This window comes from Rhipicephalus microplus, chromosome 5 (assembly GCF_043290135.1).
Source record: "Rhipicephalus microplus isolate Deutch F79 chromosome 5, USDA_Rmic, whole genome shotgun sequence".
In the NCBI taxonomy this organism is placed as follows: Eukaryota; Metazoa; Arthropoda; class Arachnida; order Ixodida; family Ixodidae; genus Rhipicephalus; species Rhipicephalus microplus.
Genome location: NC_134704.1, coordinates 186,575,120 through 186,598,951, shown reverse-complemented (window position 1 = coordinate 186,598,951; position 23,832 = coordinate 186,575,120). Strand labels below are relative to the sequence as shown.

General features: G+C 46.5%; 2 protein-coding genes across 6 annotated transcripts in view; one reads left to right on the top strand and one right to left on the bottom strand.

Moving 5' to 3' along the window:
- Bem46 (abhydrolase domain containing 13-like protein Bem46) overlaps nt 1–14,007 on the bottom strand; it is a 143,483-nt gene extending 129,476 nt beyond the window's left edge. For all 4 annotated transcript variants that reach the window (XR_012895527.1, XM_075896299.1, XM_075896300.1 and 1 more), the window contains exon 1: nt 13,599–14,007. Coding sequence is in view for 3 of the 4 variants with exons in the window: in XM_075896299.1 (XP_075752414.1) it covers nt 13,599–13,881 (283 nt within the window). In the remaining variant the exon portion in view is untranslated. The remainder of the gene's footprint in view (nt 1–13,598) is intronic.
- LOC119174060 (epoxide hydrolase 1) overlaps nt 13,329–23,832 on the top strand; it is a 130,209-nt gene continuing 119,705 nt past the window's right edge. For both annotated transcript variants that reach the window (XM_037424843.2, XM_037424842.2), the window contains exon 1: nt 13,329–13,468. The gene's annotated coding sequence lies outside the window, so the exon portion shown is untranslated. The remainder of the gene's footprint in view (nt 13,469–23,832) is intronic.

The window sequence follows — 23,832 nt, the reverse complement described above, 5'->3', positions numbered from 1 at the left end:
CCCATTGGGCGCACAGAAAATCTGTTCCTTGGAGCTTTTACCTCGCATTTTGCACTCTACGGGCATCGCTCCTTTGTCCGCCTAAAAAGCAGGCACACACTTCTGCTGCGTGCTGAGCTGCTAAATAAGTTTAAAAATGTCACAGAGCTGAAAGATATCCGTGAAGTTCTACCGTTTCCAACGCAAGCAGTGACAGGAGCAAAGGCGTCAAGAGTAGATTATGGCAGTTCGTTGATAATTCCGCGGTCTTGACAGTTTGTGAAATTTTTCGTTGTGGACCGTATTACCAACCATTAATATGAACAAACGCGATGGCCAGACTCATAAAAAGGAAGTGCATTTAACAACTGAAGCTACAGATAATAGATAACCGCTCTACATTTCGAGATTGGGCACGAGCTTCCCAAGACAACCATATGTAATGCGAAAGCGGCTGAGCTTGCTAGCTTAATACACAACTGTTAAAATACCACACCGTAAGCCCTGCAAGTATTTTATTCAGCTGATGGCTGTAGACTTCTCATCGCTGCCCAGTGTCAGCAGTTGGCAGACAGGGCAAGTTGGTATTGCATATTTTAAGATACGGTGATATGATTCTCAATGTAAACAGAAGTGGCACTCGGCATGTGTTCACCCTCTGTCCGTTGTCGTCGCGCCTTACACTTGAAATAGGTGGCCCGAATCAATCTGGAGTCTCAAAACACAGCATGCCTCCTAATAATATTCTTACAAGGAAACGTATAATTGCGGATATTTACGATGTTTACTTGCGATGGCAATGGCTGACACACTGGTGGGCTGGGACCAGTCTCTATCCACTTCATAGTCTTTTCTTCCAAGCAGAGACCCTCTACCACTTTATGCCCCAATTTCACTACTGCCTTGTGGCACTACCCCGCGGCGTTAAAGCGCCGAACCAGCGCTTGTCACGAAAGCAGAATGTTGGGCGACATATAAGGCTTCAGTCTTACGACGTGCACAACAGTAGATGGTGGTGGCGTTGAGTGCGCTTCATCGACGACTCGCTGTATCTCGTAGGTGAGGTTAGTGACTTTACGTAGGACTGTGTATGGTCCGTCATAGCAAAATAAGAGCTTTGCTGAGAAGCCGATGTGATGACAAGGGGTCCACGAGTACTAGTGAACCGGGTGCATACGAAACTTCACAGTGGCGACGATCGTACCGATCTTTCTGAGAGGCTTGAGAAAGTGTGAGCCGTTCTCGGGCAATCTGTCGCGCTGCGTCGGCTCGTTCTATGGCATCGCGGACGTATGAGACAGGGGAGCTTGAACCAGCGGGAAGGAGTGTATCGAGAGGAAGAGAGGGTTTACGCCTATAAAGAAGGTAGAACGGGGAATAGCCTGCGGTGTCATGTTTGGAGGAGTTGTAAGCAAAGGTGACGTAGGGTAACGTTGCGTCCCAGTCGCGGTGATCTGGAGAAACATACATCAACAACATGTCGGTGATAGTGCGATTCAGGCGCTCTAAATCCATTAGCTTGTGGATGGTATGCTGTTGTGAACTTGTGGTTCGTGAAACAGGAACGTACAAGATCCTGGACAACGCGAGATAAAAAGTATCGGCCTTGGTCAGTAACGAGATGTCGAGGAGCACCGTGATGCAAAATGATGGCGTGCAGTAGGAAGTCGGCAACATCGGTAGCGCAGCTGGTTGAGAGAGCGCGGGTGATCGCGTAACGTGCCGCGTAGTCTGTCGCCACAGCAACCCATTTGTTCCCGGATGCAGCAGTCGGAAATGGCCCGAGAAGGTCGAGCACTAAGTGGTAGAATGGTTCAGCAGGGACCTCTATAGGATGAACGAGGCCAGGTGGAAGCGATTCTGGTCGTTTTCGACGTTGACAAAGGTCGCAGCTGGCGACATACTTTTGCACAGAGCGATATAGACGTGGCCAGAAAAAACGGCGCCGGACGCGATCATAAGTGCGGGTGACTCCCAGGTGACCACCGGCAAGTTCATCGTGAAGCTGTCGGAGAACATCTACACGCAAATGGGAAGGCACGACGAGAAGGCGGTCAGGACCATTAGGGCGCATGTTGTGGCAGTAGAGAACCCCTTCATGAAGGAAATACAAGTTCAAAGAAGTGGATGGAGTAGCGGAACTCAGGCCGTCTATGATGGAAAGTAAATCTGGGTCATGGCATTGCTCAGAAGTGATATCAAGAAAGTCTGATAATGATAAGATGCAAACCTCAGTAGCTCTCTCTGTGGCATCTGGTGGATCCACTGGATACCGTGACAGGCAGTCGGCGTCCTGATGGATGTGACCAGAGTTATACATGACCGAGAAGGTGTATTCTTGGAGGCGGAGAGACCAACGACCGAGACGTCCCGTGGGATCCTTGAACGACAAAAGACAGCAGAGCGCATGATGATCGGTTACATCAGTAAAACTGCGTCCGAAGAGGTACAAGAGAAATTTAGTGACAGACCAAACAAGAGCAAGACACTCTTTTTCGGTGATGGAATAGTTCTCGGCAGGGAACAAAAGGCGGCTGGCGTAGGCGATGATGCAGTCACGTCCATGCTGACGCTGAGCTAAAACAGCACCGGTTCCGTGGCTACTCGCGTCAGTACGAACTTCTGTCGGTGCGGTCTGATCAAAGTGGGCTAATATTGGCGTAGTCGTGAGGGCTGTCAGCGCGAATTTGAGTCAGCGCGAAGTCAGCGCGAATTTTGTCCGGGTCGGGCTGTACCCCAGATGCGTTAACGAGGTGACCAAGTACAGTTATTTCGCAACGGCCAAAACAGCATTTGGAAGAGTTCAGCTGGATGCTGTATCCCAGATGCGTTAACGAGGTGACCAAGTACATTTATTTTGCAACGGCCGAGACAGAATTTGGAAGAGTTCAGCTGGAGACTAGCGTTGCGGAATACTTGGAGAATACTGGACAGTCGCTCAAGATGGCTCGCGAATGTCGGTGAAAAAACAATTATATCATCCAAGTAGCACAAGCAAGTAGACCATTTGAAGCCGCGCAGAAGGGAATCCATCATACGCTCAAAGGTGGCCGGCGCATTGCAAAGCCCAAATGGCATTACTTTAAATTGATACAACCCATTGATGGTTACAAATGCTGTTTTTTCTCAGTCTCGTGGGTCAACAGCGATCTGCCAACAACCAGATCGAAGGCCAATGGACGAGAAAAACTTTGCGCCATGAAGGCAGTCAAGGGCGTCATCTATTCTTGGTAAGGGATAAACGTCCTTTTTAGTGACCTTGTTGAGATGTCTATAATTGACTCAAAACCGCCATGTGTTTTCTTTCTTCTTGACAAGCACGGCCGGGGATGCCCAAGTACTAGATGACTGTTCGACGCCGCTTTTGGCAAGCATTTGCTTAACCTCTTTCTGGATGACAGAGCATTCAGCAGCGGAGACATGGTAAGGGCGGCGATGTATTGGGTTGGCATCGCCAGTGTTGATGTGATGGGTCACAACTGATCTCTGGCCTAAAGGGCGGTTGTCTAGATCAAATACGTCCGTATAGGATGTCAAGAGACGGTGGAGGTCTTATGCTTCGGAGGGCGAAAGATCTGGTGCTATCATTTTGGCAATGTCAATGCTTCAAAGGTTAGGCGCAGTGAGCAAGTTGACGTGAGGAGTAGGTTGCTCAGCTGACAGTTCAGAGATATCACACTTTTTCAACGACGACACGATGCCTAGTTTAATACCAGCAGGCAGCACATGGGCAGAGAAACCAAAGTTCCAAAGAGACAAATAGGTCTGGTTGTGGCGTACTCTCACAACGGTGTGCGGGACACCAATGGAATGCTTTAGCACAACGTGGGTAATGGGTGAAACGACATATTCACCATCGCGCACAGACGGATACCACACGAGCTGCACGTGTCGCGGCTTGCGGCGGAAGATGGATGAACTCGGTGGCACAAAGGCGACTTTGAGCATCACGGGCAACAGCGGCGTCAAAAGGCAGTTCCAACTGAAGAAGACCCGTCGAGCAGTCGATAAGAGCGCAGTGTGCAGAGAGAAAGTCGAGATTGAGAATCAAGTCATGTGGGCACTGCTCAAGCACGGAGAACAATACGACGATCTGACGGCCAGCAATACACACGCGAGAGGTGCACATGCTGAGAACGGTAGATGTGCTCCTATCGGCAAGCATTACTGCACACTTAAAAGGAGGCGTGATCACTTTTCACAGTTTCATAGAGAGCTGCGCTCATGACTGAAATTTGTGCGCCAGTGTCTACGAGGGCTGTAACGGTTATGTCATCCACCAAAAGGTCCAAAATATTGCGGCGTGTAGAAATCGTCAACAGAGGATTTGCAGACCAAGTCGTTAATGCAGCGTCACTTCCGGAAGCTGCATGGTCTAGTTTCCCGAGGTTGAGGGCCCAGGTCGTGCAGAGGATCTGGATCGAGGAATCATCGGCGAGAGAGATCGGAGACCTTGGGGTGATGGTGACCAGCTGAACCTTCGGCCCTGAGCGTTAGTAGCAGTAGGCTGGGGATCGTACCGAGTAGAAAACCAACGAGAGTTGTCTTCAAAGCGGCGACATGTCCCAGTGTTCCCGGATGAATTGGACGTCCAACGATTGCGACAGTAGCGCGCAATGTGTCCGGCGCGAGAGCAGTGAAAGCAGATCGGTCGATCGTCCGACGCCCTCCATTCAGCAGGGTTCTGGTAGGGGGAAGGGTAGCGTGAAGGGTACACCGGGATCTGGTTAACCAAAGCTGAACTCTCAGTAGTGCGAACAGCACAAACAGGTGCGATGCCGAGACTTGTTATTTCTTGGTGAACGATGGCTTGGACGAAGAAAACGGTGGATGCCTTATCTTGAGGGCCGTTGGAAGCGATGGCTGCAGGAGCCATTGCTTCAAGTTCGCGGCGAACGATCCGGGTGACATTTTCGAATGATGTCGCTTGCGTGAACCTGGGGCAGTCTTCACAGGTCGAAGTGGCTGCAGTATTAGGCAAGTGCGCAAACTGGTGGGTTTTACAATGGTTCTTGGCGTGCTCGAAGCGCTGACATTCCTTCACCACCACGTCGATGGTGGCGCAATCTTTAGCGATCAACAGGTTAAAGGTGTCGTCGGCAATTCCTTTTAATATGTGGGCGATTTTGTCAGTTTCGCTTATGTTTTTGTCCACCTTTCGACAGAGGCCCAATACGTCCTGTATATAAGATACATACGATTCCGTCGATGTCTGCACGCGACCTTCAAGGTCTTTCCTCGCGGCCTGCTGTAGCCCAAATGGCCTGCTGAACAACTCAACAAGCTTCATTTTGCAAATGTCCCAGCTGGTCAACTCCGACTCATGCTTCTCATACAAGGTGAGTGCTGTATCCCGCAGGTAAAATACAACGTTGGCCAGCATCAACGTGGGGTCCCACCTATAGTATTCGCTCACGCGCTCGTACAATGCGACCCAATCTTCGACATTCACCTTGTCCTTGCCTGTGTCTGAGAAGGTTCCGGGGTCTCGTGGAGGCAGGAGAACCAGAGGAGGCAGGAGAACCAGAGGAGGCAGGAGAACCAGAAGAGGCAGGAGAACCAGAGGAGGCAGCTGCTACTTGCGGCTGCTGTTGCTGCGGCTGCTGTTGCTCTTGTGGGTAGGCCTGTCGAGCCATTGCAGGAGAATGAAAGTGGTGACCACTCCAAAGTTCCATGTTGGTGTGCCGGGAGAGCCAGGTAAACTTACCCCGCACCTGCACAAATAATCTTACAAGGAAACATATAATTGTGGATATTTACGACGTTTATTTGCGATGGCAATGGCTGACACACTGGCGGGCTGGGACCACTCTCTATCCACTTCATAGACTTGTCTTACAAGCAGAGACCCTCTACCGCTTTATGCCCCAATCCCACTACTGCCTTCTGGCAATATGATGATTTTAACACGTAAAATATTACACCCTTGCATGCACCCGATATATAGCTGCCGCTATAAGAACGAGTTAAAAAAAGAACCAAGGCAGCGATAAAATTTTCTATGATTTTGCGAAGTCTGCCGGAGTTATCAGGGGCAAACCTCAGCGTAACTAAAAACATGCTCGATCCTAGTGGGTATTGTATAATATTATGAAGACCAAGCGAGCTGTCGAAAGAACGAAATCGACATTCGAATCAGCGACCACGTTGCGTGATCACGCGTGGATATTATCCGAAATGAAACACGAGCTGCTGGAAACATGCATGGTTGAAGTGGACATAGAATACCTTTTTGTGTGCATCATTATGCTTTCAAAGGAGCTGCGAAAAATCTAAGGTGTCACTGAAGTTACAATTACGACTTTGTTACCATCCGATGAAAACCTCGGCAAAAGTGAAACTCTTGTGAAACTGCATTGGAATGATGCCAGGCATTGGAATGATGCCAGGGACTCAACAGGGCAGACGTAAGTTTAGTCTCTTCACACTGATCTCCTAATAAATTTAAAGCCACGTGGCAAAGCTGCTGGTGAGGCTCAGGTAACATCAGATCTGCTGAAAGATGGAGGACAGATTGTGTTAGAAAAACTAGCCACCCTGTTTACGAGGTGTCTCCTGACGGGAAGAGTACCTGAGTCTTGGAAGAATGCTAACACCACATTAATACATAAGAAAGGAGACGACAAGGACTTGAATAATTACAGGCCGATCAGCTTGCTCTCCATAGTATACAAGCTACTTATAAAGGTAATTGCTAGCAGAGTTGAGGAAACATTCTAATTCAATCAACAAAAGGAACAAGCACGATTTCCAACAGGCTACTCAAAAATCGACCACATTCATACCATCAATCAGGTAATAGAGAAATGTTCAGAATACAGCCAACCACTACCGATAGCCTTCATTGATTACGAGAAGGCGCTTGATTCAGTAGAAATATCAGCAGTCACGCAAACACTGCGAAATCAGGGCGTCGATGAAGCATATATAAACATCCTGGAAGAAATCTACAGGGGATCAACTGCTACCATAGTACTTCATAAAGAAAGCAACAGAATACCAATCAAGAAGGGCGTAAAGCAGGGGGATACAATCTCCCCAATGCTAATTACCGCGTGCTTACAGGAGGTTTTCAGAGGCCTAGAATGGGAACAGTTAGAAATAAGAGTTAATGGAGAGTACCTTAGTAACCTGCGCTTCGCCAATGACATTGCAGTGCGAAGTAACTCAGGAGACGAATTGGAATTCATGATTACAGAGTTAGACAAGGAGAGCAGAAAGGTAGGTCTTAAAATTAATCTGCAGAAAACGAACGTAATGCACAACAACCTTGGAAGGGAGCAGCACTTCGAGATAGGTAATAGTGCACTTGAAGTTGTAAAAGACCATGTCTACATAGGTCAGATAATAACAGCGGAGCCTAACCCATGATTGAAGTAACTAGAATAAGAATGGGGTGGAGCACATTTGGCAAGCACACTCAAATTATGACAGGTAGATTGCCACTATCCCTCAAGAGGAAGGTATAGAACAGCTGTATCTTTCCGGTACTTAGCTACGGAACAGAAACCTGGAGACTTACAAAGAGGGTTCAGCTTAAATTGAGGACGACGCAGCGAGCAATGCAAAAAAAAAATGGTAGGTGTAACCTTAAGAGACAAGAAGAAGGCAGAGTGGATTAGGGAACAAATGGGGGTTAAGAATATCATAGTTGAAATCAAGAAGAAGAAATGGACATGGGCCGGGCATGTAGCGCGTAGAGAGGATAGCCGCTGGTCATTAAGGGTAACTAACTGGATTCCCAGAGAAGGAAAGTGGGTTAGGTGGCGACAGAAGGTGTGGTGGGTACAGAAGGTGAGATGGGCAGGTGAGATTACGAGGTTTGCGGGTATAAATTGGCAGCAGCAAGCACAGGACCTAGTTAACTGGTGGAACATGGGAGAGGCCTTTGTCCTGCAGTGGACGTAGCTAGGCTGATGATTATGATGCTCAATTTTAACTTTGGGCAAAAATAATGCAGGCACACCCCTGTGCTTAGATTTGAGTTCCCTTTAAAGAATCCATATATTTAAAATTAATTCAACTGACGTGCCTCAGAGTTATGTCATATAATTTCACACAAAACTTCCTTTTTTTTCACCCTATCTTGAGTGGATATTATTCGCTTGAAAAAATATACCTTTGTCCCATCCAATAACCTAACATTTGTTGCATTACTGTCTAGCACATAATCAATCGAAGAAAGCTATGTGCTGCACTGTTACCTTTTTGTACTGCTATTGGAGTAAGAACAAGCACTGTCAGCCATGTAGCCTTCCTGAATAAGCAAATCAACTGTCCCACATCTATTTTATGAATAACTGAATAGGAATAATTATGACTGCAGAAGGGTGTCATGCAGGGCCAGTTGGTACATGATACTACTGAGGGGGAAACAGCGTGAGAACGAAACAAAGAAAAATGACCATAACAGCGCTTGCGTTGCGTGGTCGTTCTTTCCTCATCCCGTTTTTGTGCTGTTCCCCCCTAAAAAAATATGAATGTGTATTTTCGGTTCGTTTAGCTTATCGCCCAATAATATAGTATCTTTCTTTTTTTTTAGTATCTAAGACCAGCATGCATGAAGCAAATACACTCAGACCTCCTTATATCAAAGTTGCATCTCATACGAAAATATGTAAGTCATATCTAAAAATTAATTATGAAGGTTTATTTCTAACACTGTCTCTTACGCAAAACTATTCTTCATTTGCTTCTTTATAGCCAATATTTAATTCTGTTCCAAGTTTGTTATACCGAGTTCTGAGTGTAATGAGTGCAGTCACACTACAGCAGTGCGTAGTTTGCAAGCACAAGGTCAACACTTAGAAAAAGAAATACGACAACTCTGACAAAGTGTTAAAACACAGGTAGTTCCCAAAAGTGAACATCGCTTTCAATGCCAGACTGCATCTCTCTCATAAGCGATAGTAACATCCTGTGAGTTTCGTACACCCATTTGGCAATGGACAACATATTACGAGTAGGCTGCAGTCAATGCATTTTATTCGCTAGCAATCGACTCACACTGCTCACGAATAAGCATCACTGCGTACATTTGTATGTGCGCAGCCTATTCACACTACTGAAGTGACGGTGCTACTAGCTGTAGCCTGATCTCTGGGTAAATAGTTGCACAACTGATGTTTTTATTTCCTCAAAACAGTTTCAGAATAAAAATGACTACCTGCTAGTACTGCTACCAAATTCAACATATTGAATAATGAAGCATTTACGGCTGCTCTTTGAAGTCTTGTTCTGAGGTCACTTTGTATATTATACAGAGTTTATTTCTTTTTACATGGCTTTTATTTGTTTTATATTAGTACGGTGGCAATACCATTTTCTCTCTCGGTACAAGAAAGTTCCCTCGTACGTTGGTGATGTACACTCATGTGCCCACTTTTGCTGCTTAGAGCTCTTGATCGTGTTTTTTCAGTCTACCAACGCTTGTTCTGATGTATGGCATATTTTTCGTAACTCTTGTCATAGTGCACTGTTTATCCTGGAGTACCATAGGTTCTTCAAATTGCTCTGTATACTCCCACACTGTGATGTTTGAATGGCACTGCGGGTACAAGAATGAGTAAATAGCTAAATAAGGCATCTAAGAAAAGGAATTTACCGAGCATAGACGACAAACTTTGTTCTGTTCGATTTCATTCTCCTGCCTGGTGTCATTATTGTATTCATGTCTTGCAGAAATACAGTGTTACACAGCAGTATCCCTAGACAACTTGCATACAATCAGCAAAAAATTAAGACTGCAAAAGAGGCCTGTCTCCTAAAATCACAATGTTCTCTTCCAAGTCTAGTAGACATAAATGAAGTGTTATGGCACAGGCAAGAAGAAAGAACAGCTCGCTATTTGCTTTATCTTTCACACAGGATTTTCCGAGTAGTTGGTGCAGCTGTGCAAGGGTGCGCATACCTCTCCTCGACGTGCGAACTTTCGTAAAAATTGTAAAACTTCCCAAATCATGACAGTAAAGATGTAACAAAGAAGGGAACGCACGAATTTTTTCTTTTAGATATCTGTTCTCGACAAGCATCCCTTGAGGGATACATATGCACATTATTAAAGAAAACTTGATATTTATCTTTGTCTTTAGACAATGTTTACTCGGCATATTTACCGACTGTAGCAGCTTTGCTGAATAAATTCTTTTCAACTAGCTATCCCTCTGGTGCTCTTCAATACCCACCGAGAGGTCAAAGGTTTTGCACACCTCTGTTTGGCATCATAGTCTGGAAAGTTTCTCACAGAGTAGACTTTATGTTGCATCAAATTTGACAAACTATTCACAATATTTCAGTATAACTCAAGTGATAAACTTTACGGAAAGCTCAGAATAGCTGGCAGGTATGTGTATGACACAATAGAAACATGGACCAATTTTGTTGTCTCTGTGGTGCGAGACCTGAATACGATTATCACGCATATTCTTATTACATACAATGTTCTGAGCCACAAAAGAGCTACAACAGTAACAGTGAAATACGTCATAGGAGACAAACGGACTCCTTCACTGCCAATGCCACAATCACACATGGGCGATGAGGAGCCCTGCGAACTCGCCCTATGCTTGTTTTGCCCCTTTAAAACACTCCTTGCCACTCTCGAGGCCACTTCTGTACAAAATAATGTAGGTGTCTCCCTCTAAGAGAACATATAAATAAATACAACTTGTAGTTACAACACAGGATGCACACACTTGCACATCAGCTCACATATCCAGCCCAGCAGCACTGCCATGGCGAGTCCACATGCCATGTGGAGGCGCTATTTGACAGAAGACTCTTGACTAATTTGCACTCCGAATTAAATGAATAATCAGTGTCTCAGACACTCTCAATTTAATGGATAAATATTATTTAGAAATGATTATTTCATTCATTATTATATTGTTTTGAAATGAGTGCTACATTTATTTTGAAAAGACAATCCCCTATAAAATGTTTGGATGTCCTAAGCAGCATTCTACTGTGTGGCTCACCGAAAATTCCTGCACAACGTACAGGAAAAAAACAATAAACAGCAAAGAGTGTGCACCAGTGCTGAAAAAACCCGGCAGTGAAAGGGTCAATGGCATTCAACGAATCCAAGGATCAGGCACAAAGTTAATTGAAACCTGACTACACTGTGACATGTGCAGCTAGCATTAAAGTCTGATTTGGACATGTAAGGCATCAAATAACATGGGTGTTCAAGTGCTTGATATGAAACGCTGTCCATGACATTAATACAAATTTCCCACTGAAGCAGCATCTAAGCCGTACTGCTAGGATAAAGGAGATACCCAGATGGTAAGAATACTGTATTATTACTTCTTTTACTGGCATAACAAAGAGGTAAGGCAGCTTCTGATTACCTTCACAGCACAGGAAAAGCACTCTGAAACGACCACTAAAGTACTGAATACAACAATTCTATGAACCACTTCACTCCGTTTCCTTACTAAAACGAATAAATGTGTCGTCCTTTTTTGAGCAGCTATACTTTTCCTAGTGTCGGCAGGACAGCATCTAATCGTTAGGCAATGTGCTTCAACATAACTTGAATGCCCCAAAGTAGTGTTGCACTTGCATTACATCGATGAATGGATGGCATGAGCACCCTCTTTGTTATAATGGGGCAGTAAAATGTATTCGACCACTCAAAAGCATAAATTTTCAAGAAGTTTTAATAGACCCATCACCTAATCTACTTTATTAAAATCAGCCTTACCAGAAGAAATAAGGATATTAAAAATAACACCACCTCCACTAAAGAGAACTATGTGCATATGCGAAGCAGCGGGTGCTAACGCTTACACTGGTGCTGGCGCTCATCGTAGCGTTGCACAAGAGAGAAACCTGGGGAGGCGCGAAGCACGCAGTGGTGGATCAATGTTTCCTACTGGAACATTCCAATCGCTGCTAATGGGCAATAAGAGACAGACCGACTAGATACAGAGAGCAGCAGTCCACTTTTCGTTCAGCAATGCAGAATAGAAATCTTCCACTGCCCTACCTTGGAGGTCAAAATCTAGAGCCTATATACACTTGGTGGCCTGTGAACGGTTGTGCAGTGCGAGCAGTCGGGTTTTTCAATCAAGAAACTAGCTAGCAGACGCTGCCTGTGTTGGCATTGCGAGGGGAGAGAGGGGAGGGGACGTGCATTCACAGTAAACGTGATCACACTAACCACCGAATTGAGCTCCACCCTAAGAAGCTTCACATCTAAACACAAATTCTTAGCCCTACTCTATGCCTCTTATGGCAGAACATTCTCATTTATCCAACTAGTGATTTTTGTCCTGCCTCTTTACTTTGCTGCCACCAATACACCTAATCATTTCCTTCTTATTTCAATTGGTGACGTGTATAGCCTTCCATTGTTGTACATTCAATCCAATGCTTTGTGTTGGCTCATGCCGAAACGTTCACCTGGGTGGATACCTCCACAATTAATCAGAACATGCCACAATATTTTCCGAGATTTTCCATGACATGTGCGTTCTGCTTTACTGAATCCTGCTTTGCAACTACAAGGTATTCGTAAACAGGTGTGTGTGTGCTGGAGCTCGAAGTTTCGACATGTGTCCTTGTCAAGTGAAGTCCACTTGGCGGTGAAACATTGGCACACACCCCGTGTTCATGAATTTCTCTCTACGAGCTTTCATTGCGAGCCACGAAGGGGAACTTTTTGCCTCAGTTTATAACTATGTGTTATAAGGCATCTTAACCTCTCTTTAAACAGTAAAGCCCTTGCCTTGATTTATCATAAAATGCCTCATTTCCTGTTTTTCCCTTTCGCTTGTTACTTAGGGCAGTTCTTTTTCTGTCGCTGCCATTCAATTATTCCTGTGCGACTCTATAGCTTTTCACTTAACACTTTTTGCTGCCACATCGCTTACACTGCTAGCCGAATACTTGCTGTTGAGTCTCCTAGTTACTTTTTTCTCGTTTTGTGTCAATGTTCTTCTCATACAAATACCAAAACACTTTCTCAGCCCATCAACTCTTTTTCAAGTTCCTTAGCCCCTCTTCAAGCATCATTTTTTCCCAGGGCTACCCACAACCTCAAAACTTGCTTATACGGCCTCAACGTGAGTGACCCCCGCGGGGCGTCTCTCAGTCCTTCGATTCACATCCAGTTCGCTGCAATTTAACCGCAGTGAGCGGCCAGTTTCCAGGTTTTACTGTTGAATGCGAGCGTTGCTGGCATCGTGTGGGAGACTGACCCGCTATCTCTACAGCAGCAGGGTGGCTTCAGTTATAAATATCTTCACTATTATCTTGCACAGCGGATAATATTGTCTACGGCGTTCACTTGATCCTAGGCGACAGGGAGGGTGGAAGGGGGGGGGGGCATTTTGAGTACGCGATTTACACACACATCGCGATGCGCAGGCGGTGAGGAAAGTAGGCGGAGAGCATTTCCAAGACAGGTTCGCCCTCTCCACCGCGACAAGGACACGCCGATCGGCAGCGCGTCTCCTTCCTCCACGCCTGAGCAACGTGCACGGTGAGTACTCTGCCTCATGTCTCGAGTTCCCGCCCTTCGACCCGACAACCACTTTAAAAATGACGGTCTAATTAGTTGACAAGAACAGCGACACAACACCGTCGCTGTCAGCGCGCGGCCGCGTTCGTACCTGTAATTGCGAAGACTAACAGGAGCAGCGCTAGGATGCTGCTGCAATACCAGTAGATGACGAATATGGAGACGAACGAGACCCCGCACACCATCCAGCACTTCTTGAGCACAAAGAGCACAACGCGGCTGACGATGCGGATGGTGGCAAAGTCCGGGTTGCTCTCGGGGCTTTTGCTCTTTTCGGGCCGCATGGAGTCCGGCGGTCGCATGTTGTCGGCCGCCAAGTAGCCACTGTCCAGTGCCGATCCTCCATTGCCCTGCGGAGGGTGTATCTTAACCATCGGCAGGCTGAACGCTCATGACACGGGTCAATCCCATCGAATTTAATTTCTAATCGTCAGAAACCGAAAGAAAAATCTTGGGGACCCTGCTGTGCTTTTAGCCGCGACACTGTGCAAATTATCTTGCTGGCGACGCTAGTGGCGCTTGCTTCGCACTGTTTTTTGATGATGGCGCCGACCTTAGATAACTTGCGCTCACCCACAAAGAGGAATGGGGCAAGCATAGAGTTTCATACATGAAACTCTATGGGGCCAAGATTCTGTGGGGCACAATTAGAGGTGTGCGTCGAACTGTTGGCGGCGCGTCGCCGCCAACAGTTTTTGCTGCGCCGCCGCCGCCAACTGATCGGCGCGCGGCCGCCGCCACCGCCGACGTGTGCTCTTGGCGCGTCAATTAAATGACATGACTTGACAACATTATTTAGGTCCTGAGGGACAGATATTTTGGGGACCCACAAGCCAACGTTTAGAACAATTCAGTTTCACAGCTTCCCATAGGCGCCCACTATCCGGCGCGGCCGCATAGCGTGTCGCGGCCGCTAGGGGCGCTGTAGGCATGCTTTGCTCCGCACTCTGCGCGTCGTCTGCTACACCGGAGGAAACGCGGAGGAAACCGGAGGAAACGCTCGCATTTCAAAGCGTTTCGCTTTGCTGGCGGAACAGTTCGTGCCAAAGCAGCAGTTTCTTCGTATACATGCATTTCATTGTTGCTGCGCCCATTTTCATCTGGTGGAATTACGTGTCTGGGCTCCATCTATAGCTACCGTCGCCAGTACATTCTTATATGGGCATAGGCGGCCTCGCGCGAGCATAACTGTAAAAAAAAAAAAAGACACCCTTCAAAGAAAACGTACATGCAGTAAAACTTTTTAAAAGCATAGTGCTCGTTTCTGATGCCACATAGTCATGCGCCGTTTACCGAACAGACTCGTCAATCTGATTTCGGTGTTTTTTTTCCTTTCCTATTCCCGTGAATCTTATTTGAAGATAACATGGTGAGAATAATAATACTGAGAAAGTAAAAATGGCAAATTCAGAAGGAACATATATTTTCTTGCACATACAGAATAGTATTGCATCGTTCCCTGAGCAAGAAAGGCAGCTCAAAGCAGCTTAGCTTTTTTTCTTGCATTTTGAACTTTTTCCGTGACAAGCAGTTCACGGTTCTTCTTTCGAGAGAAGAAGTGCATGCGCATCAAAGAATAGCATTTGATTATCTTTGCGGTGAGGAATTCATGGTGCTCATTACAACCAATTGCAGGCAGTGCAGTCGCATGAAGCCTGTCCAATACCATCCAGAAAATATCCCCGAACACTGCCGACGTTTCAAGCGTATCGTGCACAACCTCTTCTACTTCCTTAATTAATGCGTACAGCCTAAATGAGGCCTCTCGAAGGCATCTTGGCTTGAATGACCTCAACTCTGTCAGGCGCCTCTGGTTGAGCTGTGTTTCCTCGGAGTTGAACTGATCGGGAGAAGCTGTGAGCAACGCACAGCATTCTTCGCACGTTATTGTTTTCGTGATTTTCTTGTGCACATAACCGGCTAGATAGTACACCACCATCTCATGTGCTCCAGCTTTTTGGTACCCATGATCCCGTTCGTCACAGCAAACGTCCTCGGTACAAACCATCCCCAGAAGCTTCTTATCCAGCTTTGCTTCAACGGCGAGTTTTAGCTCAGCTGCCGCTTTCGCCTTTTCAGCAAGACTTTCATGAATTGAAACGAGGACGCCCTCAGCCGGTCCAGAGCAGTTCCCCTTTACGGCGTTTCTCAAAGGTGTAAAAAGGGACAGCAGGCGATAAATCTGGCTGAATTGAATAATCGTGGGGTGGTCGTCGTCACCGTGGAATGACCGGACTATTCCGAAAAATCTCTGCAAAAGAAAGACGTTTAAACATCGCTGAGGGATAAAAAAGAAGACAAAGGAACGGCAGCAATGTTTGCGTAAGAAAGAACGCGATCGCGCAAAACTGTTTTGAAGGGCATCGTTTACAGACAAGAAAAGAAATTAAAGACCACGTAAGCACAGTGTAAATGTAAAGAGACATCCCCCTCGCGAGGGGCACGATCAAATGCAGAGCATTTCCGGGGGTGCACGACGTTAAGTAGTTTGCGTAACGTTAATGTTGTTGCACTTGTTTCTGCTGGTTGTTATATCATTGCTATCTCTCCCCACTCAATCACCATTTAACCTTAGGAAGCCCTAACCACACTGCTGACGAGAGAGCGCCGATACCCGCTTTATATTCCTAACCATCATTTTCTTTTCTACCACAGCTCTTCTTAGCCAATCCCCCTAAGTGGGTATGCACCCATCTCCCCGCGAGGGGGACTTGAGTAAATGCGTCGCATAGGGGGTGGGTGTATTGCGTTGACGTTTTGTGGCGCAGTGGGAAGAGCACCATGTACCTCGCGTTCCGCCCGCAGGGTCATGGGATCGAAACCGGGCGCCGGTTACTGCTATTTTTTTTTATAGTGTAGTGGCCTGGCTGCGGACTACGCTACTCAACGCGGGTCACATCGTGAGTTGCTGAAATGCCCTGCATTTAAAATGCCATTAGACGATTCCTAAAAAAAATCTGCACACACAAATAAACTTCGCATCAAGCACATTTCCGTATGCCCAGTATAAACAAGGGAATTGGCCCGTGTATATTGCAAAAGAGGGGCACCTTTCCCTAACCGTAAGCCACACCAGCACTTCCCCTCTTCCCGCCCTCTCCCCCTTACTCTGCGATGCAACGGCAGGAAAATCCTGCCGACGCCATGGTATTTAGTGCAAGACGCTAAATTCACACACTTTGTGAAAGAAAGCATTTTAACACATTTCTTGACATTGAATATTTGAGTCGACTCCATATGGTACAAAGGCCCAGGGCACATTACCTCCAGTGGATCTTGGTTCAGCTTTGCTGTGAGAACATATGGAACACCGGCCTTGTGTAGTTCATCAATTATGTCGATGGTAGAAAGCAACGTCACGCGCAGAGATTCCGTGGTTTGACGCGACGCGAACAAGAGCGTGTTCTTCGTATTGTGGTTAAATTCCGTGGTGTCAAGCATCACAAGGAAGTCCTTGATGACCTGCGAAAAATTGAGAGAAATACAGAATGCTACATCATTAAAATGAATCAACTCAAGGAAAATAATACCGCACAAACAGTTTAACCTGAAGAAAAGGCGAATGAACCACGGTTTAAACGTGTCGCTCACCTGGATTTTCGGCGAGTTGGCTCTGATTCCTTCCTTAGGGAGCTTAGCATTCAAGGAATCGAATAAATCATTTATCGTTTGTGTGAATGCCTCTGTTTCAGCTGTGTCCTGAAAGCCATCAGTGCCCTCTTCTCTGTAGACACGGAGGCCAATGGCTGTACTCCGGCTAAAAAGCTGCAGTATAAAAGTAGTTTTTTTATGTTTCAAGGAAGTTGTCCAATACAGTAACACCGTCAGAGCATTACAAAGTTTTTCATCACTGACTAGTGCTCACCTGAACTGCAAGTCTCACGTTAATTTTTTTGGAAGTTTGTCGGCTGCACATGAGCTTCAGTTAGCTTGTGGGCAACTTTTAGATGTTTCTTCTTTTCAGTTTCGTAAAGCAGCTGATAGTGGGAGAAATCAATGCGGTTCTCTCCAGCCTGGAAATGCAAAAAGAACTGATTTTAATATATGCGAAGGTAAAAGGCGACACAAAAGAAAATTATTGTTCTGCCACCCACCCGGCCATACTTGTGCTTGAGCAGATGATTTCGCACACATTTGATGGCATGTGGTACATCACAAATGAAATGCACAAACTTCCCATCAGGGAGACACGGGTGGGCAATCCTATGGCATGGTGCTGCCATGCTGCCACTAACACCTAGCTGTTGCCACATTGACCGGTTGTTTCCCGCACCATCGCTCACAATGGAAATGACTGTAGCATTATGCTTGTGAAGGCGCACCACTGCTTCCAGGACTAGTTCCGCCAAAATTTTGCCAGGAGCAGCACCTTTTGTCGCGAACGCTGCAATTGGCTGTACCCAGGATTCAAACAGAGGAACAAACATCAATACCAGCGCATGGTCGGCTAGCTGGTTGGTTCCTTCATTCGTGACGCCTCCATAATCAACAAATCCGTCCATCTTGTAGCTGCATTTGTTGAAGTCATATGCCTGGCGCAACTTGATCTCGTCTAAGATCAAAGACCCCAACCTTTGCTCATCTGCTTTTCCATGAAACTGCTTCTGTATAGCTTCCAGACAAACGGGGTTGAAGCCGTACTTGCACGGCAAGCCTTTCAAAATTTGTGCCAAGCGGCTAAGAGAAGGCAGCGGCAACATTTTCATCTCGCTAATCAGCTTGTATGCCCGTGGACTTGAAATTCTCAGCATCAAGCAGTTCAAAATCCACCCAGAATTATACCGCATGCCACACGGAGCTTTTGCTTTGAGTGACTTCAGTGCTGTCAGGAATGCCAGGCGTGGCAAGTGAGGAAGGCCACTTAAAGCTTCTTCTATTCCTTGGTAGGAAGCCTTCGCAAGCCCCTGTTTGAGCAGTGTGATTTCTTGCTTACCCTTCTCCCTTGCAGCTGCAGCTCGGAAAACTTTTTTGGTCAAGTTTCGCATTTTTTTTTTGCTTTTGTTCACCGCTGCCTTCATTGGCTTTCTTGCTCGTATTTGCCTTTGGAGGCGTAGGCACCGATCACATACAGGTCGGGTTGTGAGGACAGAACACAGCTTGTGATGGACATTTTCTAATTTTCCTGTCACACCAGTGTGAGCTACCTGAATGCCTGAACAGATTTTCAAGCTATCTGTCTCATTGAGCAGGTGCTCGACGCTAGCAGTGCTGTCTACAGTCTTATGCAGTTGCTTGTGCATCTTGTTGTAACCGTTCACAACACAGCTACCATAATTTTTCACGATAACGGCATTGCTCACTTTGAGCTCCCCTGCCACAAGTCGCCTGTCGAAAAAAACACCGCAAGTTTGCCCAGAACATTCATCGACGATGTCTTCAAGCTTCCAGTCCCTACTAGGTAACGGCACTGTCACCAGTTCGTTCAGACAAACACCGGAGGAGTTCGTTGCTGAGGTGCTAGGTGGTGGCGTGATGCCCACTGCTCCAAGCGAATCGCCTAAGGACACAGAGGCCTCTCCACACGAGCCACTCGAACAAGACGCACTTTCCGCCGATGCTTCCAAGCCGATTTCGTTCCACTTTTTCGGTGATTTTCGCGTGTATGTCGTCGTTCTTGGCTTAGATATGTGCTCCGGCAAGCCAGGAAAGAGACGCGGCAACGCTCCTGGCACTAACTTCCAGTTACCACGGGGAATTAAAACCTCCTGGCCCTTTACAACATGCTTGAAATACTTTACAATGTCTTGCTCTTCGAAATGTCTCTCACATACCTTGGACTTTTGCGTGAGGCGCCTGTCCTTGCGGTGCAGCATGTGTTCCCATTGTTTAAACTCCGTGGCCTTACGTGGTGGGGTAAAAAAATGATGATTTGCGGCGTAATTTCTGTAGCCACTCGTACATCCCGGCGCAAAACACGAAGGCATTTTCACAACAAAAAAGCGAAGATTCGGAAACCGGAAGATTCAGGCGCACGTGTGGGGAACGAAATCGCTTCGAACGACGCGCGCCCGCCAAAGCACCCGCCTGTCCGCGCGCCCGATCAGGAGCAAGTGAAGAAAAGCGTGACTGCAGCGCCACTAGTTCGCGTGACCGCCACCACGGCCGCCTTGGGAGCGGAGCTGTGAAACTGAATTGTTCTAAAAACGTTGCCACAAGCCTCCCGCCATATCAAGTCGGTAACCCCGCCCACAATGGGACCGGAAGTTGAAGTTCCGTCGTGATGTCGTGGGCCCTCTGGACGGCCTGGCTGCCCGGCGTTGTGTATGAAGGCTGCTTGCTGTCTTCAGAGATGCATCTGATTGTTCCTTCGTGATGGGTGGAGAAGCGTTAAGGGCTAAGTACATACAGAGCAAGTGATTAAAAGAACATGAGTCGTGGCCATATTTGGGGCACGACTGCTAATGGTCGGGTTCTATCCGCTTACACGAACGGGTTTGAATTTGTCTGAATGTGCTCGCCTGAGGCTTGGAAAAATCGGGGTAGGGGGCAGGAGATTTTTTTTTTTCTGGCCAAACGGTAGTAGGAAACAACTTCAGGAAAAGTAGACAACGATCTTTGTAAATGTCGACCTCGTTACGAGCATGCTATCCGCGACAGCGGGGCACTTGAAATCGTGCGCTACCCGATGTTCCTGCTCGTTACGGTTACAATCGAGCGGGTTAACTGAACCATCTAGATGGGCTGGAAACCGCGCGATGTAGTACCCTCCTTCGTTGCACTCCTGGGTTTGTTGAAGTGCTTTTGCCACAATACTATTTGCCTGTTCAGACACAAAGGTATTCGAGAAAGATCTGACTGCCATACGTGAGTCCGAGAAGACAGCAGTGGGGGCTTTTGCGCTGTGAAAAGCTAGAGTGATCGCCGCTTACTCTGCCACATGGGCATTTTTTGTATAAACAGAGGCTGCATTAACCAGGTTACCTTCCTCGTCAACGACCGACATAGCGAACTGATCCCCACCGTGATACCTGGCATCATCGACAAAGAGGGTTTCTTATAAATTGGAATTTGTTTCCAGTTGAAGGACCCCTGACAGCGCAAGTTTTGTTTGCGAGTATTTTACAGTAATTTGTAGCTTTGCGACTGGTAACACCGAAATCATATCGTAAATGATCTGACGCATCGTATAATTAATGCTAGTTGATACAGAACAATTTTGCGTCAGTTTGAAACGCCCGCCTGAATGGAGGGATGGATAGATTGATATGGCTGTACGTAAGCTGTACGGCTTGCCAAGGACGGTTCTAGGCTGTACGACTTGCTAAGGATGGTTCTGAAAGGACGTCGTAATGGGCGTGACTCCACGGAGGGAGTGGTGTGCTTTCTCAGGAAGAATTATTTGTGCGTGCTCGGATAAAGAAGGTGGATTTGTGCTCATGAAGAAAGGGATCTTCGAAGTCAAGGCCGCTGATGCCGTACGAAAGAACTTCAAGGAAGTGAGGCTTTCCGCCCTCAAGGTAAAGTCTAAGGCGGTTGCCTTGTGTAATGAGTACGGACTGAGTAGGCTGGCAAAGAGCATTCGTGAGTGCAAGAGAGATAAGCGGTCTGCATTTTTAACGCTGAAACTCACAAACCGGAGATGCCTTTTAGGACCATTGTGAGCGAAAATAGTACGTGGCAGGTAAGGTCAGTCGTTGCCTGCTGAAATAATTTAACACTCTTGGGTTAGACGACCCGTTCGCTGTGAAAAATTCATGTTATACAATTGCGTTTCTTCAGGACAATAGCTCTGTAGAACATTTTTTTTTCTCTGTCCATGACTTTTCTATTCTGTACCCCACACTCGGGTGCGTGCATAGAGAACAATGGGTCTGTGTCTTTCATTAACCAGGCCGGAGTTCCAGGTAGACAGTTTTTTGGCCCTGTTGAAATTTCATCTTGGAGCCACGTTCATTTTTTTAACGACAAGTTGTTTGTGCAAATGGAAGGTATTTGTACAGGTTCTTGTGTAGCACCTGTGCTGTGTAGTACCTTCCTGGCTCTCATTGACTGACACCTGGACCACCCGCTGGATAGAAAACAAGGTACGGTCTGCTGTGTGCCGACGAAGTGGCGGGACGGGCCTAGTTTACCCCGCATCCGCTTTGGCGCCACCGTTTCTCCCAGCAGAAACGCCTTCACACGAATTTCTACGCGGTACAGTAAGCCATAAATAACGTGTTCCGTAGCTGCAAATCAGAGGTTCGATTCTGAATCGTTATTAGGAGTACCTATTACACCACAAATGTGAACAGTTTGCCCTAGGAGGGCCAATAATTCGTAGAGTATAGGCCTCAATACTATCCATGAATGCGGCCCGTTTGACGCACCTGAAATGAAAAGGATAACTGATTCCGTTCATTGGGGGGCAATCTGGGAATACATTCTAAGGGCTGATGTACCGGCCCACCATAACACACCGCGAAAGCACACATACTTCAAGTGTTGGTTGTTTTGGTGCATTAACAACGCCGGTTGCGGTCCAAAGACCGAGTTAAAAAGCTAAAGCTTTCGGCACAAACAAAATATATATTCTGAGCAAAGGCATCACGCAAACTTGCACACTCGGCAGCTACCAATTACTATTCACAAAATCAATTAGAAGGTATTTAAAATAACGGGAACAAACTTACTGTGCTACAAATGCAATGTCACGCATCATAAACTGCGCAATAACACTTAGCGGCCTCAAATACTGACGACAAGCCCGCAAGCCCTCATCGGTTGAACGCCATATTTCAGACATCGGTACGATGTTGGTGAAAGTATCGCTACCGTGTTTTTTGTACATGGGAGCAATATCGCTGCTGTCATTTTCCGGCGTTTGGTCTAGATTGGGCTAACGACGGCATGCTGCGTGGCGACCTCACTTGGAAATTCCTGCATCAAACGTCGTGATGCTGTAGGTTGACATCGTCTACTAAACGCTACGTAGTTCCTAATTAGTAAAAATAAAGCAAGTACCTTGTCCTCTGAGGGAGCTACACACTTAACTGTGTTTGTGAAAATTTCGTAAAGCCAATGCCTCCACAATACGAAAAAACACACTGAAATGCGTGATGTCAAGAGTGGCGTTTTAGGCGCAAAATAGATTTTCTCCTCCACTAACCGACTCATGATGGTGAAGTTCGGTGCATTAAAGGCCTTAATGTACAATTTATTAATTGTAACTCATTCATTGCTTCACTTTGGTGTCCATTTAGTGTTGCACGGATGCCACGCTTCTGTGCTCCAATCGCCCACACATAACCCGCGAATCTTGTTTCTGCTGACTAAAAAAAAAGGGGGGGGAGGGGGGGGGGGGACTGGTGCTGCACTTGCCACCTGTGTTCTTGTAAGCCACGAAAATGTAAGGCACGAAAAAGAAACGGTGAATGCTACCAATCGGCCTCCCCCGAGAACTTTTCCCTCCCCGTCTTCTGCTTCGCTGTCAATACGAACGGGCCAACGCAACTTCGGAATTGCCGCTTTTCTCTCAACGTGCCGAGTTGCTTTAAAACACACAAGTTCCGCGGGGGCATTGGTTGCAATGTAGCGCAATGCTTGAGTGAAATTTATCCTTGAACCGTGCCGTTGTAGTCAGGTCAGTTTAAATGTGGTAAATATTTTCGAAGGCATGCGGTCATGTTTAGGTGCCAATAAAGGAAGTAATTAAATTTTGGGACCTCCGCGTGTACGGTTCAGGAGTCCTTGTGCGTGCTCGGCGGATTCCTCACATAATAATGGATGGTAACGCAGACTAAGGACGTGGCCAAAAGAAGGCGCATTCAGGACAACACAGCGTTAACCTTCACCATTAGTTCATTACTCGCTGAACACGCTAGCATATGTACTCCTACGTCATACGTCGCATGTGCATAGCTCTCACAACTACAAATTTTAAGCTATACGCGCATATATCCACAGATGACAACACTGTATTGAACACTTTTTTCCCCTAGAGCGTAACGAAAAAAAAAAAACGTTTATAGCGAATACACGTCATCTAGCGTTATATTAAGGGTGTATTAGAGATAAACGGTTTTCCTTGGTTATGCACTGGCAAAAAAAAAAATGGCAAATTCCACTTACAGGGAGAATCGATGATATGCGAAGCACGAATGAGGAAGCTTGATATATCACTTAAAATCCACCATACGCCACGAGGCGCATGGATGCAGTATACAGTAAACACAAGTAGAAATGTTACGTGCACTCAGGTGTTTGAATAGATGCAAGTATGTTGCTTATAGTCGCGTAACGACGACACCACTAACATTTGCAATTGGCTGCGAGATCGAGCAGAGTCGTAGCCTGGCGCCAACTGGCCGAAGGGGTGAAGTGTGGTTCATGGCCTCCGAGACGGC